General features: G+C 39.2%; 1 protein-coding gene across 2 annotated transcripts in view; it reads left to right on the plus strand.

Moving 5' to 3' along the window:
- The window catches only part of alk (ALK receptor tyrosine kinase), a 650,197-nt gene that overhangs the window by 221,614 nt on the left and 414,245 nt on the right, over positions 1-14,338 (plus strand). For both annotated transcript variants that reach the window (XM_023951461.1, XM_023951462.1), the window contains exon 2: positions 13,670-13,780. In XM_023951461.1, the coding sequence (XP_023807229.1) occupies positions 13,670-13,780 (111 nt within the window). The remainder of the gene's footprint in view (positions 1-13,669; positions 13,781-14,338) is intronic.

Consider the following 14,338-nt stretch of genomic DNA (forward strand, 5'->3'; position numbering starts at 1 on the left):
GACAGTTATCTGAGAAAAAAAACGGAGTTTTTGCAAAGAGAACTTTCACTCTAGAGTGTTTTGGAGGCCTGAAGTTGAGTTTTACGTAAGAACAGCACTTTGACTGGAAAAGCTGCATCCTAGATGAACTCGAATCCCTGCCTACCTGAAAAGCAGGTTTTACAGAAGACAATAAAGATTGCAAAAGAAACCTGTTGAGACACACAATCTGTCAAGATTCCTGCATGTGAGGATGACATACTACTAAAAATACACAATTCTACCATCTAGTTAACCTTTGTGCAGGCAATTGTGGTTAAATATGTGTTTAAAGCTTCACCAAATAAAAAAATCCTTAAACTTTAACTCTCTTTTTAAACAGTTTGCTGCAGTACAAAAATGTGTCCGTCAGGATTCTGCTGTTTAGTTTGGATTTTAAATTGTGCTTTTGGGGGAAAAAAATACTGTCTAGAACTGGTGGTGGATAACCCAAAATGCAGGAGATCAGGCTTGGTGGCCGAAACTTCAATATTTAATACATAAACGAGAAATAACAAAATCTATGGAAAAAACAGAAGGTGACTTGAAGGGTGGTCCCGGCGACCTTCCTCATGAACAGGGCAGGGAACATGAGGGAGCAATCCCAGTGAACATCCTTAAAAAACAGGACCTATAAAGAGGAGCAGTACCAGCGAGCCTCCACAGGAACACAATACTGGAAGTATGCTTCCGGCAACCCTCCTGAGCAACAGACACAAAAAGAGGAGCAGTCCATGCGACCCTACTAAGGAACGGGACAGGGAACACAGAGGAGTGGTCCTACTGACCCTTTCCAGCAACAGAACACATGAAGAGAAGCAGCCCTGGCGACCCTCCATGGGAACAGAGGACTTGAATTATGGTCCCGTCAACCCTCCTGAGCAACAGAAATAAAAAGAGAAACAGTCCCAGTGACCCTACTAAGGACCAGAGGACTTGAATTACGCTACTGACAATCCTCCTCAGTAACAGAATCATGAATTGGCATGGCAATTCATGGCATGAGGAAGACTCATCTGATAATAATGGATTAGATATATCTGCGCTTTTCAAGTCACTCAAAGCGCTTACATTGTGTCCATTATTCATTCACTCCTCATTCATACTTGGTGACGGTAAGCTATGGTTGTAGCCACAGCTGTCCTGGGGCAGACTGACAGAGGCGTGGCTGCCAATTCGCACCTACGGCCCCTCTGACCATCACCTGGACATTCATGCACATACAGAAACACTGTAAGCAAGGTGGGTGAAGTGTCTTGCCCAAGAACACAATGGTGGTTGGCTGTGGGGGAGCAGGGATGGAACTGCCGACCCTTCGATCATTGGATGACCTGCTCAACCGCCTGAGCCACTACCACCCCATGATGTGGTGTGGCTTTGAATGATGTGAACTCCAGCAGCAAAAAACCCTAACACTGCAACAAAAATGATCCTGCTGGGTCCAAGGTGGTCAGGACCGGTACTGGTCCGAGCCAGGTCTCTTGTATTTTGGGTCCTACAGTCCCTGACAGTGCTGTGAGAGGTGGTAAGGTGTTCCGTGGAAATTTTTTAATTTCACCTAATTGGCCTCAAAAACATTGACCATAACAAAGAGATACTTAACTAAGACTAAATTAAAATACAGTTTTTCCCCAAAACAAAATCAAACATTTTTGTTAAAGATACATTTTTTGATTAAGACAAAAGAAAAAACAATCAACTGTTTTCACTTTAACTTATAAACATCAATATGATGTTGGTCCTCTTCATGAAAAAAATTGTCCAGCATGCTGTGATTAAATTATTGTTTTAAAATTTGTAAATTCTCTTACACCATTTAGTTGAAATCTGTCGCAACTTTTATTGCAACCTTTTTTAAAAAAAACAGTTGCATCTTCAAGCTTTTTGTTCCAAAACTTTTACAAAAAGATGCACGTGGGATCCTGGAGGGAGTGATACGTCATTAATCCAGACTTCATCCAGTTTCTCTGTTTTTACATTTTGGGTTGCCTCGGGATTTTTGTCAATGAAAAAGTGGAGCTTGACTTTAAAAAAAGGTTGAGGAACACTGCCTTAGCTACCATTGTAAAAACAATAAGAAATGATTTGTTGTCATTTGAGAAGCCCAATTAGAGATTAAAACCATCTAGAACATTTATTCCATGAGTGTTTTAAGGTGAGAATTCTGTGTGGAATTTTGCAGAGGTCTCAAAGAAAATCAGAGTGATCAGTGGACATGGGGGGGGGGTCCACTGATGGAAATCAGTGGGGTCTTTTGTTGCAGAAAGAAAGCAGCCAATTGAAGGCCTCAGCCACCTTGTGTGGTGTTGGCACACTTTGACGAGCATTTAATGACCCGTCACTTGGCTGGACAGGTAATCAATTTATTTAGGCAGTAATGTATGTATCCCTTGGTAAATCTTTAATTAAGGGGGGAAAAAGGCAGAGACAATTGTCATGCAGAGGGACAAGGAATATGAAACTCCAGAGAGGTAAAAGGGTGGATTCCTCATTTCCCTTTTAATTAGCTGCAACTGCTTGGTAATCCAATTGTGTTTCATAACACTTCCAGATGCATTCTGGGGAGCTTAATCTTCTCACAGCAAGGCACACCACCATGACATGGGAAATGCCTGGTTTGACTGAGTAAGAACCTTTTAAGATTTCCTTTGATTTCAGTGGAAATCTTAGCTGTTTTATCAATCTAGCTGAGCCATGGATCCACTACCTGGGCTCCTGCATTGCCTTCCTTTTTCATGGCCAATTTGCTCCAATCCTGCACGTTTGTGAAAGCATGGGTAAATTATACATTTCATAAAAATCACATGCATCATACATAGTACGGCCTCTTCAAGACTGCTTGTTTTTTTGTTTGTTTGTTTGTTTCCAGGGCAGTGCCATGCCCCTGCTTTATCATTAATGGATAATACTATGGTCATTAATGGCAGACATGCTCACAGACAGAAATATACTGGTCTCAGTCATTAATGCCTGCAGCATTCAAAGTGCTTATTTTACTCTATTATTGTTGGGTTTTTTTGGGGGAAAAAAATAAAAACTCTCATGTCGCCCTGTACGACGGCTCTCTCACCTCTACTGTAGGCCTGGGCAGTATCTTTGCTGTTCAAATCACTGCACGTTTCTGGACTGAGGTTTTTCCAGTGTTGTTCTGTAACCACTCCTCCAGTTTACAACACGCACCACCACAGGCAGAGCTCCTTCATCTTCCAAGCTGTCTCCAGTTCTTTCCTGAATCTCTGGTACTTCTCTAAATTCTCCTGTTCCTTCTTCCTGATGTTGCCATCACCGGTTCCCACATCCACCACAACAGCTTTTCTCTTTCCTTTATTCACCACTACAAAGTCTGGGTGATTCACCATTATCATCCTGTCTGCTTGTATCTAGAAGTGCCGCAAGATCTTTTCTCTCTCATTTTCCGAAGCCACAGACACACAGGGCACATGACGCACGATCAAGATCCCGCGTTTACCCCACAGGGTTCACACTGGACAAGCAGGGATGGTCGTCTTCTTTTTCTTTTGCCACTGTCTACTAGCGCATGTCCACCACCTAAAGCTGGATGAGGCCAACCCACCCTTCACCCTTCCCACTCCCCTCCATTGAAACACATGACCCATGACCCCCACGTGTTACTTTAAATAAATAAATAAATAGGCAAACAAACAAGATGGGTTGGCTCTGCTGTGATGAAACAGTATTTGGGAATCCTTTCAGCCCGGCCACGGGAGCATTGCCACAGCGCCCACCCAGACTGGGACAACACTGGGGTCCACTTCACAGCCGTGAAGGTGCAAAGTTAGACCCCAGCTGCCCCAGCAAGGGCAAGAACTGCAGCAACAACCGCTGACCAAGCCGGCAAGCCCTGGAGGAAAAGATCCCCACAAGAAACACTGGGGCTAAAATCATGATAAGATACTAAAATTAAAAACATAAGATGTATATAAAAATGTAAAATTGAGAATAAGATGGATAAAATGAAAATAATAAATTAAAAGGAACATTATCCATACATTACTCCGTAAGCCGAGTACCAGACTGGGCAAAGTTTGACTGGGTCTAACTTACAAAGCACCTTCAATAGCCACGGGTTGTGTATGTAGAGCCAGAACAGAACAGTTGTAGGGACTTGTGCAGCTTTGCGTATACATAGGGAGTTTTGAATGCTTTTGGAATCCCGTGGTTACATAGACTTTTCATTGGAAGTGGTCACTTGAACATGCATTGTCGAGGGTGGTGTGATTGCATCTTGACACCTTTAGAGGTGTTTCCCACTTGGACCTTGCACTTTACAGTTCACATTCCACAAACATGTTTCTGTGCACTATTCCAGCCTTAGTTATGGAGTTCCACTATTATTTCCCTGCCACGAACTTACAACCTGCAGCTTTTTGGTGGATTGTCTCAAGTACCTCTGCGCAGCCCACACCTTGGGTCCTGTCTGGTGCGGTGGATCTCTATTGCTCTGGTGCTCGGGGCCTGCTCCCGTGCTGACAGGATGAGTGCTGCTGGGCTGTCCTTTGGGCAAAAATAGTATCCCTGGCATATGGATACATAACAGTAATTTAATTTTTTTTGTACAATCCAAAAATGTATCTACTTCAAATGTACTTAATTAAACCGACAACAAGTAAATGCTTGACTGATAGACCAACTGGCGAGTGAAATTCCAGTATTTTAAGATCTGTGTCTATGCGACAAGAAGCAAACCATGTATTCTCAGCTGCTCTTGATTCACCAAGCATTTAATGACGGGAACATTTATTTTTCACATCACCACAGCTTTGAGCAAGTGAGCTTTGTCAAATGATTGATAGAATGAAGGTTAGTTGGACTGCTGTCAATCAACACCATCACATTGAAATGCTGGGTGAACTATTGCCCAGCTATCTATTGTAAATAATACTGAAAACGTAGACATGTAATATAACAGCGCCAACGCACATTATCTGAACTGGCAAAATATAATCATGGCAAACAGGTTTCTGAGATATTTTTATCTTGAATCAATAAAAAGCTGTAACATACATGCCACCTAACTATAGGACCCTTAGTGAATGCTGGAAAATCAAAGAACTTGCCTTGAATAAAAGGGTAGAAAATCGACTGAGTGGCATTGCAGTAGAATCTGAACAACAAAGTGTCTTATTGGCTGCTCAGTCATCTGTAAGAAGTTCAGAAAAAAAAGGCTTGCATTGAAAAAGTCATCTAATCAGTTGTTAGTGAACTGTGCAGAGTTTTTCTCCAGCAAGGATATCTAATATGTGAAAAATGGCTCCTCTTTCAGAGAGCACAGTAATGGGGGACTTGAAGGTTCAAGTGGCCATTGGGGTGAGGCAAAAGGGCAAAGTGTGGGAGGTTCCCTGGGACCGAAAACTGACTGGGTAATCCTAGGTGTTTTTATGGTTTCACCAGGAGTCTTGAAGGTCCGTTTTTAACTTCCCAGAATTTTTTCTCTTTTTTTCTTCAGACTGACCATATTTTCCACACTAGAAGGTGCACTTAAAAACCTTAAATATCTTTCAGAAATCCAAAGTGTCCAAATAATCCAAAGTGCTATATATGTGGATTAATTCTGGTAATGTTTGTTCAAAAACTACATTTGCATTTATGTTGCCTTTTTTAAGGTTACATAAAGTTTAGACTGGAGGGAAACAACTACCTTTTGAATTAATTTATTTGAAAATTATTATTGAAAACCATCACAACTTTTATTACAACTTTTAAGGAAAACTGCTTAAATTTTAAGCTTTTTTGCCTCAATTATTAAAAAATATGCTCACAAGATCGTGGAGGGCCTGTATATTAGTACAGAAAACAGTTTTTCCTTATTTTACACTTTTGGTTGCTGGTGTGCCTTGTGATTTTTGTCAAGGAAAAAGACTAATAAACTATTGAAAAACAGCTAGAAAAGGTTGGAACAACTTCACATGTTCTCTTCACAGATCATGTTTACATTTTCCTAAATGACATTTTCAATGATATTTGTCAGATATTGCTAATGCAAGGGTTACAATACAAACCCTAAAATGCTTTCCTTTGGTAAAATAATAAAACTGCTAACAAGAAAGATGTGGTGCCAGCTTCCTTATGTAGAAAGCTGTTGCTTTTATAAAGAGCAGGGATTTCTCTCCAGTCAAAGTGGTGATTAAGCTACCAGGTTCTCAGGTTAAGGTGTTTTGGGCTGAAAAACATGTACCTTTGTTTTTCTGCAGTGGGTGAGGTTAAAAGGAATAGCTTGTAAATATGAGTATACCCATAAGTATGTGTGCCAACAGGCAAAGGAGAAGAAATGCAAAAATGCTTTAACCTCCCGAAACTTGAGTTTTGTTTTGAGTCTACTTTTTTCTCCTTTAGAAAGGCAAAAATGTCATGTACCCTTAAGTGGATACAGGGGGGTATTCCAGAAAGCAGGTTATGCTAGCTCCCACGGTAAGTTTGAGGAAGTTGATAACCTCAGCTTTCGGTTCCAGAAATGGAGGTATGTTTCAGGATATGTCAAGTTGCCATGGCAACTCATGCTCTGAACATAACCTGGTCTGGATCAGGTTTAGTTGAAGGTTAGTTTGTTTACAGAGAGGAGAAGCAGCATGGCGTGTCCATTTGAAGATGATTTAGTTGATGAAGAAGCTCAGATAATACTTTTTACACCATGAGAGGGTGATAAGACCACATATAGATGTTGGAAAATTGAACTTTTTACTTTGATCTAACTTAATTATTTGCTTTAGTTAAGATAAAAAAAAAATTGTTAAGTCAGTTTAAAAATAACACATAGTTTTCAGACAGTTATTTTGCTTTCATTCAAATTAATTCAATTAAGTAGGTGTAACTTTGGTGCTGCTGTTAGATCGGCACCGCAAGGGATTGTGGGATACCATTCCCTTTGCCTGTCTGGACGGATTTGGGTTCAAGTGTGGCTTTTTGACCAAATGTGTTTAGTTTTTTAGCTGTTTTACTGTGTTTTGCCGAGTTATTTTGTCCTACTTTGCTCAAGTCTCTGCAACATGAATGAGAGGGAGGGAGAGGATGATGAGTTTATATCGCACCCCTACTGCACAATATTGTAATGACAATGTTGGAAAATTGGTAAATGAAAGACTATTAATTGTGAATATTGTTTTTCTTTTTATTGTAAAAATTAGTATATCTGCAGGCTCAAACTTAGGCATATGACAGTTCAAGAATTACAATAGATAAAGATGGAAAAAATATTAATTGAATTAAAGTAATATGACATTTAGTTGGGCGGCCACGGTGCAGCGGTAGGGCGGTTGACCCATGATCGTAAGATTGCAGGTTCGATTCCCGCCTTGCACGCCCATGTGTTGAAGTGTCCTTGGGCAAGACACTGAACCCCACCTTGCCTCTGGTGGGAGGTTGGCGCCATTGTTTGGCAGCGGAGCGGCCACCAGTGTGTGAATGTGTGTGTAAATGGGTGAATGGGTCTGTGACTGTAAAGCGCTTTGTCCTTGTAGGAAGAAAGGCGCTATATAAGTATACGCCATTTGCCATAAATATGTAAATATGAGTTGTATAAACAATTATTGAGTTTAGAGATGTAAGAAATTAGGTTGAAAACATTTAACTCAATTACTTGTTACCAATAGAAGTAATTAATTTAAGTTGGCAAAACTGGATAAGTTATATATATATATATATATATATATATATATATATATATATGCGTCACAAGGAAAATGGAAATAAGATCAGAAACTTGTGAGTTTACGTTGTCTGTTCTTCTACTACAAGCAGAAACTCTTTCTTTTGATGATGCAGCCGTGTTACTTTTTTGATGGACGTATAATCTTCATACGCCGTCATTTAAATCTCAGACTCAGTCACTAAAGTATAGCGTTCTCTTTTTTTCTCCACACGTTTCCATGGTGACTCCGGAAATCGGCGATCCATTGAGAATGTCTTTATGTACCTGCTGTGCACGCGCATTAACCCAGGGTTACCAAGTGGAGCGTAATTACGCCAACTCATATCCGGTCTTTTGGAACCGACATACCCAGAGTAAGCAAGTTCAGGCGGATTTCAGCCAGAGTTAAGGGTTAAAGTCAGGGTAGTTTAAACATGCTTCCTGGAATACCCCCCAGGTTTTCAGAAGGTAAAAAACTAGTAAGGACTTCCATTAAGTAGTTCCTTTGATAATATATTGGGAAACTTTACAAAAGAAGAAAATAATTAGATTGCAAAGGACTTGATTTATTTGTATCCATTTGTAAAGGATTGTTTTTATTTTTTATTTTGATTGTATCTACATGATTTGTTAAACTTATCAGCACGGAGATTGAAGGATAGGAATCCATTAAGCTTCATATACTTCAGCCCATTCTCTATTTTTATTGGTTGTTTATTTACATTGCATAATATGTAAGTAATACTAATAGCAAACTAAAGCAATAAACAAATGCAAATGAATGAAAGAATGAATTAAAGAATTCTTATGATTTATTTTATTATAATTCTAGCGTTGAGAAGTCTGTCAGTGGTCTGTTGTGTATCAAACCAGATTCCAATGTCAAACTGGTTTGAAAACAGATGTATTATTTTTTTAACACGTTTTGTTTGGTAACTAGATTCTAAACCAACCACATTTTTCTTTTTTGAAAATATAAATGTTCACCTCTTGACTTATCCTGTTAGGGGTTCCTACCACTGAAAGTGTGTTCGGGAGAATCTGTCAATCAAAATTTTCAAACATCGATGTGAGACCCCATACTTTTATTGAGTCATCTGATTGGTCAGTTTATAACTTGCACTACAGAAAAAATATATATCATGGCAAAAAATTAAGATAAGTAACACAATGTTAATAAAAGCAATCAGAGCAAGAATGGGTATTCTGACAAATAGAATGACTGAGTAATAGCTGTTTATTTCTCAATAGAAGTCTATGAGATTTTAGCTTCATGGAGCCAGCAGATACTTTCTATCTGCAATAGAAAGTACGGGGAGGAGTCACTCAGTCCAGTTCTCTTCTACAGTCAATGGGTAACCCCTGAAGAGAGCAGCTAAAAGGCGTAGAAGAAAAGGTGCAGAGATAGATGTTTTCTGTTCAGAAACACTTCTGTCCACAATCATTTGCAAACTATTTACTGCTGCTTGACCTACTACTCTCTTCTTATTCTTGGGTGTTGCCAAATAACACCTTCCAGTGCTAAGTACTAGATTGTATTTTTAACATTTAAGGTTAATTATAAAGTGGATAATGGTCTAAAATCTGGATGTAGCATCACATGGCTGAAAGTCTGCCAGAAAAAGGCCCTGCCATGAAAGCCAGTCAGCTGTCTCTTGTACCCCGAGCTGTCTGTCAGTTAGAAAGCCAGGCACCTCTCACAACAGCTGGTAAGTAAGGCAGTCAGCTCCCCATGTGGCTCATCAGCTTTTCTAAAAGCTCTTCAGCAACTCTCAGCCAACCAGGGAGTCAGTTCCAGCAGCATCCTGCCAGCGTTTGCAGCATCCAACCAGCCTGTTACTGCCCCCAATATACCAGCAGCTGTTGAACCCAGACCGAGCCCTCTGTGAGTTGGACTCACTTGTCTGGCATTCGGTAGGGCAAGAAGGGTCCCCAAAAGAATCGATGTAAACATGAGTGCCTTTTTCAAAGTTTCTAATAAGGACACAATTCCTGAAAAAAATGTTTCCTTCCAGTCGGTGTAATCAAATGAAACATAAACCTTTTAGAATGGTAGAAAGAGATTAACTGTTCTTTTTTTCTCCACTGCTGTTAGACATGACAGATTGGTAGTTTGTGCCCCATTTCAATTGTTTGTTTTTCATGAGTTTCTTAAATCTAATCCCAATGTGGATCTGAAAAGGCATCAAAAATGATGCTCCTTCTGCACCCAAATGATTTTAACACATTCTTTTGGGGGAAACAGATTTATATATTTGACCCATAAACAATGCATTTTCTTAAGGAAGGGCAAAGCTAGATAATATAGTGCTTTACTACCTTCATACAAGGCCCAAAGTGCTTTACAGTCACAGTCTCATTCACACTGATGGCAGCTCTGCTGCCTAACACTGGCACCAATCTAAAACCACCAAGAGCAAAATGGGGTTCAGTGTCTTCCCCAAGGACACATCAGCACATTGGTAGGCAGGGCGGGAAACTGAACGTGTCATCTTCCAATTAGAGGTCGACCGCTCTACCTCTGCACCACAGAGCACACTGCACCCTGAACACTGGTGCCAACCTATAACAAGCAAGGAGCAATGGGGGGTTCAGCGTCTTGCCCAATGACACTTTGACACATGGGTGGGCATGGCAGAAGCTGAAAATGCATTCTTCCAATCAGAGTTCAACCGCTATGCACCATGTAGCGTACTGCACCCTGATGGCGCCTTTGCTGCTGAACACTGGCACCAACCTATAACCACCAAGACCAATGTGGGCTTTAGTGTTTTATTCAGTAACACAACAACCTTCAAGATTGGATTCAAACAAATTGATTAATCTAGTAAACTAACCCTAGTAACTAGAGAAAAAATAATACATTTAAAAAAAAATTGTGGTTAAGGCCCAAGTCACAATTGCCCTTAAAGGTAGCTGTGGGGTGTCTGCAGGTAAAAAAACTGGGCACACCTATGCAGGACACGCAGGTGGCACACAGGGAATATCACAGTTGTAGCCTGCAGACACAGCTGTGGTTGGGAACCATTTAGTGGTTTAACCCCCCAATCAAACCACTTAATACTGAGTGTCAAGCAGGCAAGCAATGTTTCCCATTTTTAGAGTCTTTGGTCTGAGTCAGCCTGGATTTGAACTCACAACCTTCCAGTCTCAGGGTGGCCACTCTTCCACTAGGCCACAACAAGAAGTAAGGGGGACGTATGTGAGATGCAGGCACGTCGCATGATTTTTCCTTTTTTTTAAATCCCCCAAACCCTTCGTAGTGCATAATGGACCAGATATTGCTCTTCAAGTGACAAGTGGACACCCTTTGTGTGCAGCCTGACTGTTAGAAATGAGCAAATGAGACAATCAGAGCTGGTTTGGGTTGGAATCCTACAGGCATTCATACTGGACGCCATGACACTTTGGTGACTTTACTGAACAGCCCAGATTGTTTTTCAAACCATTATTTTGATGTGACAGGAAATACCAATGGTGAATAGAAATCTCATGTTCTTTGACCAAACCTAAATGTGTGATTTCGATTGATTAAACTTTCTTTTGTTCCAAGTTTTCTAACATTGAAATATGTTAGAATTGTTTGTCTGTGCGTGTGTGTCTGAGAGAGTTGGCACTGCAGAGAAACAAGAAGTACAGGAGAGAGCTTGTGCATCTACTTATACACTATCAAGCTTCAGTTCGATCTCATGATAATTAGTTTCTGAGTTTGGAAGGTGAGAACAGAGTCAAACAAAATTAGACAAATCTCCGCTAAGGTTATTATGCAGTCTATTGAAATACAATAAAACAATTCATATAGGACTTTGTACTTTTTAACTATGACTGAAGTACACTGTGACACTGCATGAGTTTTTCCATGTTCATCTGCAGTGCCAAAAGATCATTGACTTCTGGAATATGAAGCATGGAATTCTGAATGATGTGAGGTTGTCATGGCTGCGGTCTCTGGAAAGAAAGCTTTCAAACAATTCTTTGATCTTTTTTTTCTGCAGAATTTATAGGGATGCGCTTTCTGCAATGGTTGTTAAAATCATAAAGATGTATGCTCAAACATTTGCTTATTCTTTCTACCTAAGACCCACAAAATGAAGCACACGTTGCAGTTTGAAATCAAAGTTGAAAAGTTTTTATTTTATATTTTACCAAACACTGACTGTCTTTGATTGGATTTCTGAGGAGTGACTTTCTTCTCAATGCACAAAAACATAGATAACCACTTGTTAACAGAAATTCTGAGGCAAATATTGTTCAAAGGTTACAGAAGAAAGTATCTCCTATTTGGACAAATTATTTCATAAAATGTTATTGACTCACTGCAAAACCTTGTGACAAAAAGAGAACACGGAAGCAGGTGTTTGCTGTGAATCTGTTTCTGTGCCCAGAGACGTACAAAAGCAATAAACTTCACATCGAAGTTTTTACATGAAACCAGATTTCACAAAGCAGTGCAAACAACTCAACCTGCGGAGTCACTAGTTTGAGTTGAAGTAAACTGCTTCCACTGCTGTCTGGGATATCTTTAAACCTTTAACATTGTAGAATCACCAGTGAAACCCAAATAACACAAGCTCTTTAAAATACTTAACTCTTTCATTGTTGACCCGATCAGCTAATTCCTACGTGGAGAAAAGTGGCTTTTTACATTGGTTCTGCTCCCATATATAACACAAAAGTGTTGCATAATATTGTGTTGTGTAATAATTAAAAAAATGTCATTGCTTTTATTTTATTTATTTCAAGCATTGTAGTCAAAGCAATGAAGAAATTACACATATTTATCAAACTCATTACAGAAATTTTGAAATGGATAGTTTAAAAAGACAAAAATGAAAACAAAACAAAAAGTCACTTAAATCACATTTGCTTAATTAAATACAGAGATAATTAACTAAAGTTAAGTAGAGCTTGATTTATAGCTTGAAAAGGAGTGGGAAGAAGAGAGTTTATATAACCCCACCCCTACTGAGTTCATTCATTTGATAGTTTTACATAGTTTTTGAAATCCGGTTCTGGTCAAATAAGATTTTCTTCAAGTTACAAAATCCAGAGCTTACTCATGATTGATTATATTCAGAAAACATTCATTCACAATTGCTGTAAACAGTAACGGTACCGATATGTAATAATCATTGATTATCAGTAGAACACATGATAACATTAAACTAGGAATTATTGCTACACATTGCAGATCAAGTAAATAAAATCAGTAGCTTATTGATTGTAATTTAAACATCTCAGTAATCATTATTGCACACTACAATGTAATACTCAGTGGTTGTAATTAAAACAGCTTTGATTATTTTACCACAATCAAGTTCACACGTATTTGGAATTATTCAAACACCTGTTGATCCTTAAATCCTCTTATCTTCATATCCTGAAATCAGAGTTTCTTTATACATTTTCTTGAATATTTGGATATTTGAACATTGTTTGAGCTCATTACTTAACCCCTTCCAAAGTTTAGAGCCACACACCGACACACAGAAACTTTTCTTTGTAGTGCTTATATGTTTGATCTTGAGGTTCCTACATCCACTCAGTTTGTTCCTCCTTCATTTTCTAAGAACTGTCTTTGGATATTGAATGGTAATTTTAAATATTTATATTTAAAATTATAAAGCAAGGCTGCTTTACCCAAATCTAACTTGATTATTATTTTAGTCATTTGACTTCATGAAGGAAACCTTGCTAGGATCTCAGCAAAGTTTCACTTTACATTTTTGTTATTCAAGTCTCTAGCAGACACGATTTTACAGGAAAAAACAGCATTCAGAACAGACTGATCTAAGCTAAGTGATTGATTAGTAACCAGCCAGTTAAAGGTGTTGGTGAGCAAATAACACTGGAAGGCAGATATACACTGAGCACAGTTTGTCCAGCACTAACGGGGAGAATTATGTTTTGGTAAATTACCTGACACTTGTTTTTAATGGTCACATATTCTCTGTGGTCATTTATCTCAAACTCTGAAAGTTAAATAACTATTTGCTGTCGTTCCAGGTGAACCATCTGATAGCAGAGCTGCTGCTGGCTTTCCTCGAGGTTATTGGAACTTTTCCTGGGTGGCAGAAGACAACCTAAGCTTCCGAGATGGATCCCTGCCCAAATCAGGTGAGTCTGACACAATTGGCCCCCCTCAGGCGTATGGCCAGTCTAAAGCATTCAAACTAGTCTCGACACCTAGCAGTAGTCTCCCATAATATCTGCAGGCACAGTGATTTCTGTCTCACATTCTCTGTCTCACCAGGCCATTGAGAAAATGCATGACCTACATTTTTTTCAATTTTGTTTATAATCTGATTTTGGAGAAAGTTTTAGTTTTGAAAAGTACTGGATTCTCACAATGACTTCCAACTCATCCTTTGAGGCATGACAAGTTGCTAAGTTTTGTGTCAAAAATCCATCCGCTACTTTCTTAAAGCAGATGCTCCGACTGCTAAATTGAAACCTCCAAGCTAGGAAAGTTTACAAAGACAATTATATTTGGAAAATTTCTTCTTGCTAGTGACGAACCAGAGTAAAAGAAAGCTGCATTTAACAGACAAAAACCAGGAGTCTTTACTCCAAACATAGATTCAATTATGACAGTTATTCCCAAACACAAAAAAATTAATGCATACAATTCAGCAACTGGCTGTGTAATGTTACATTTATGCTTCTAATAAAGTT

The sequence above is a fragment of the Oryzias latipes genome, chromosome 22 (genome assembly GCF_002234675.1).
Source record: "Oryzias latipes chromosome 22, ASM223467v1".
NCBI lineage: Eukaryota > Metazoa > Chordata > Actinopteri > Beloniformes > Adrianichthyidae > Oryzias > Oryzias latipes.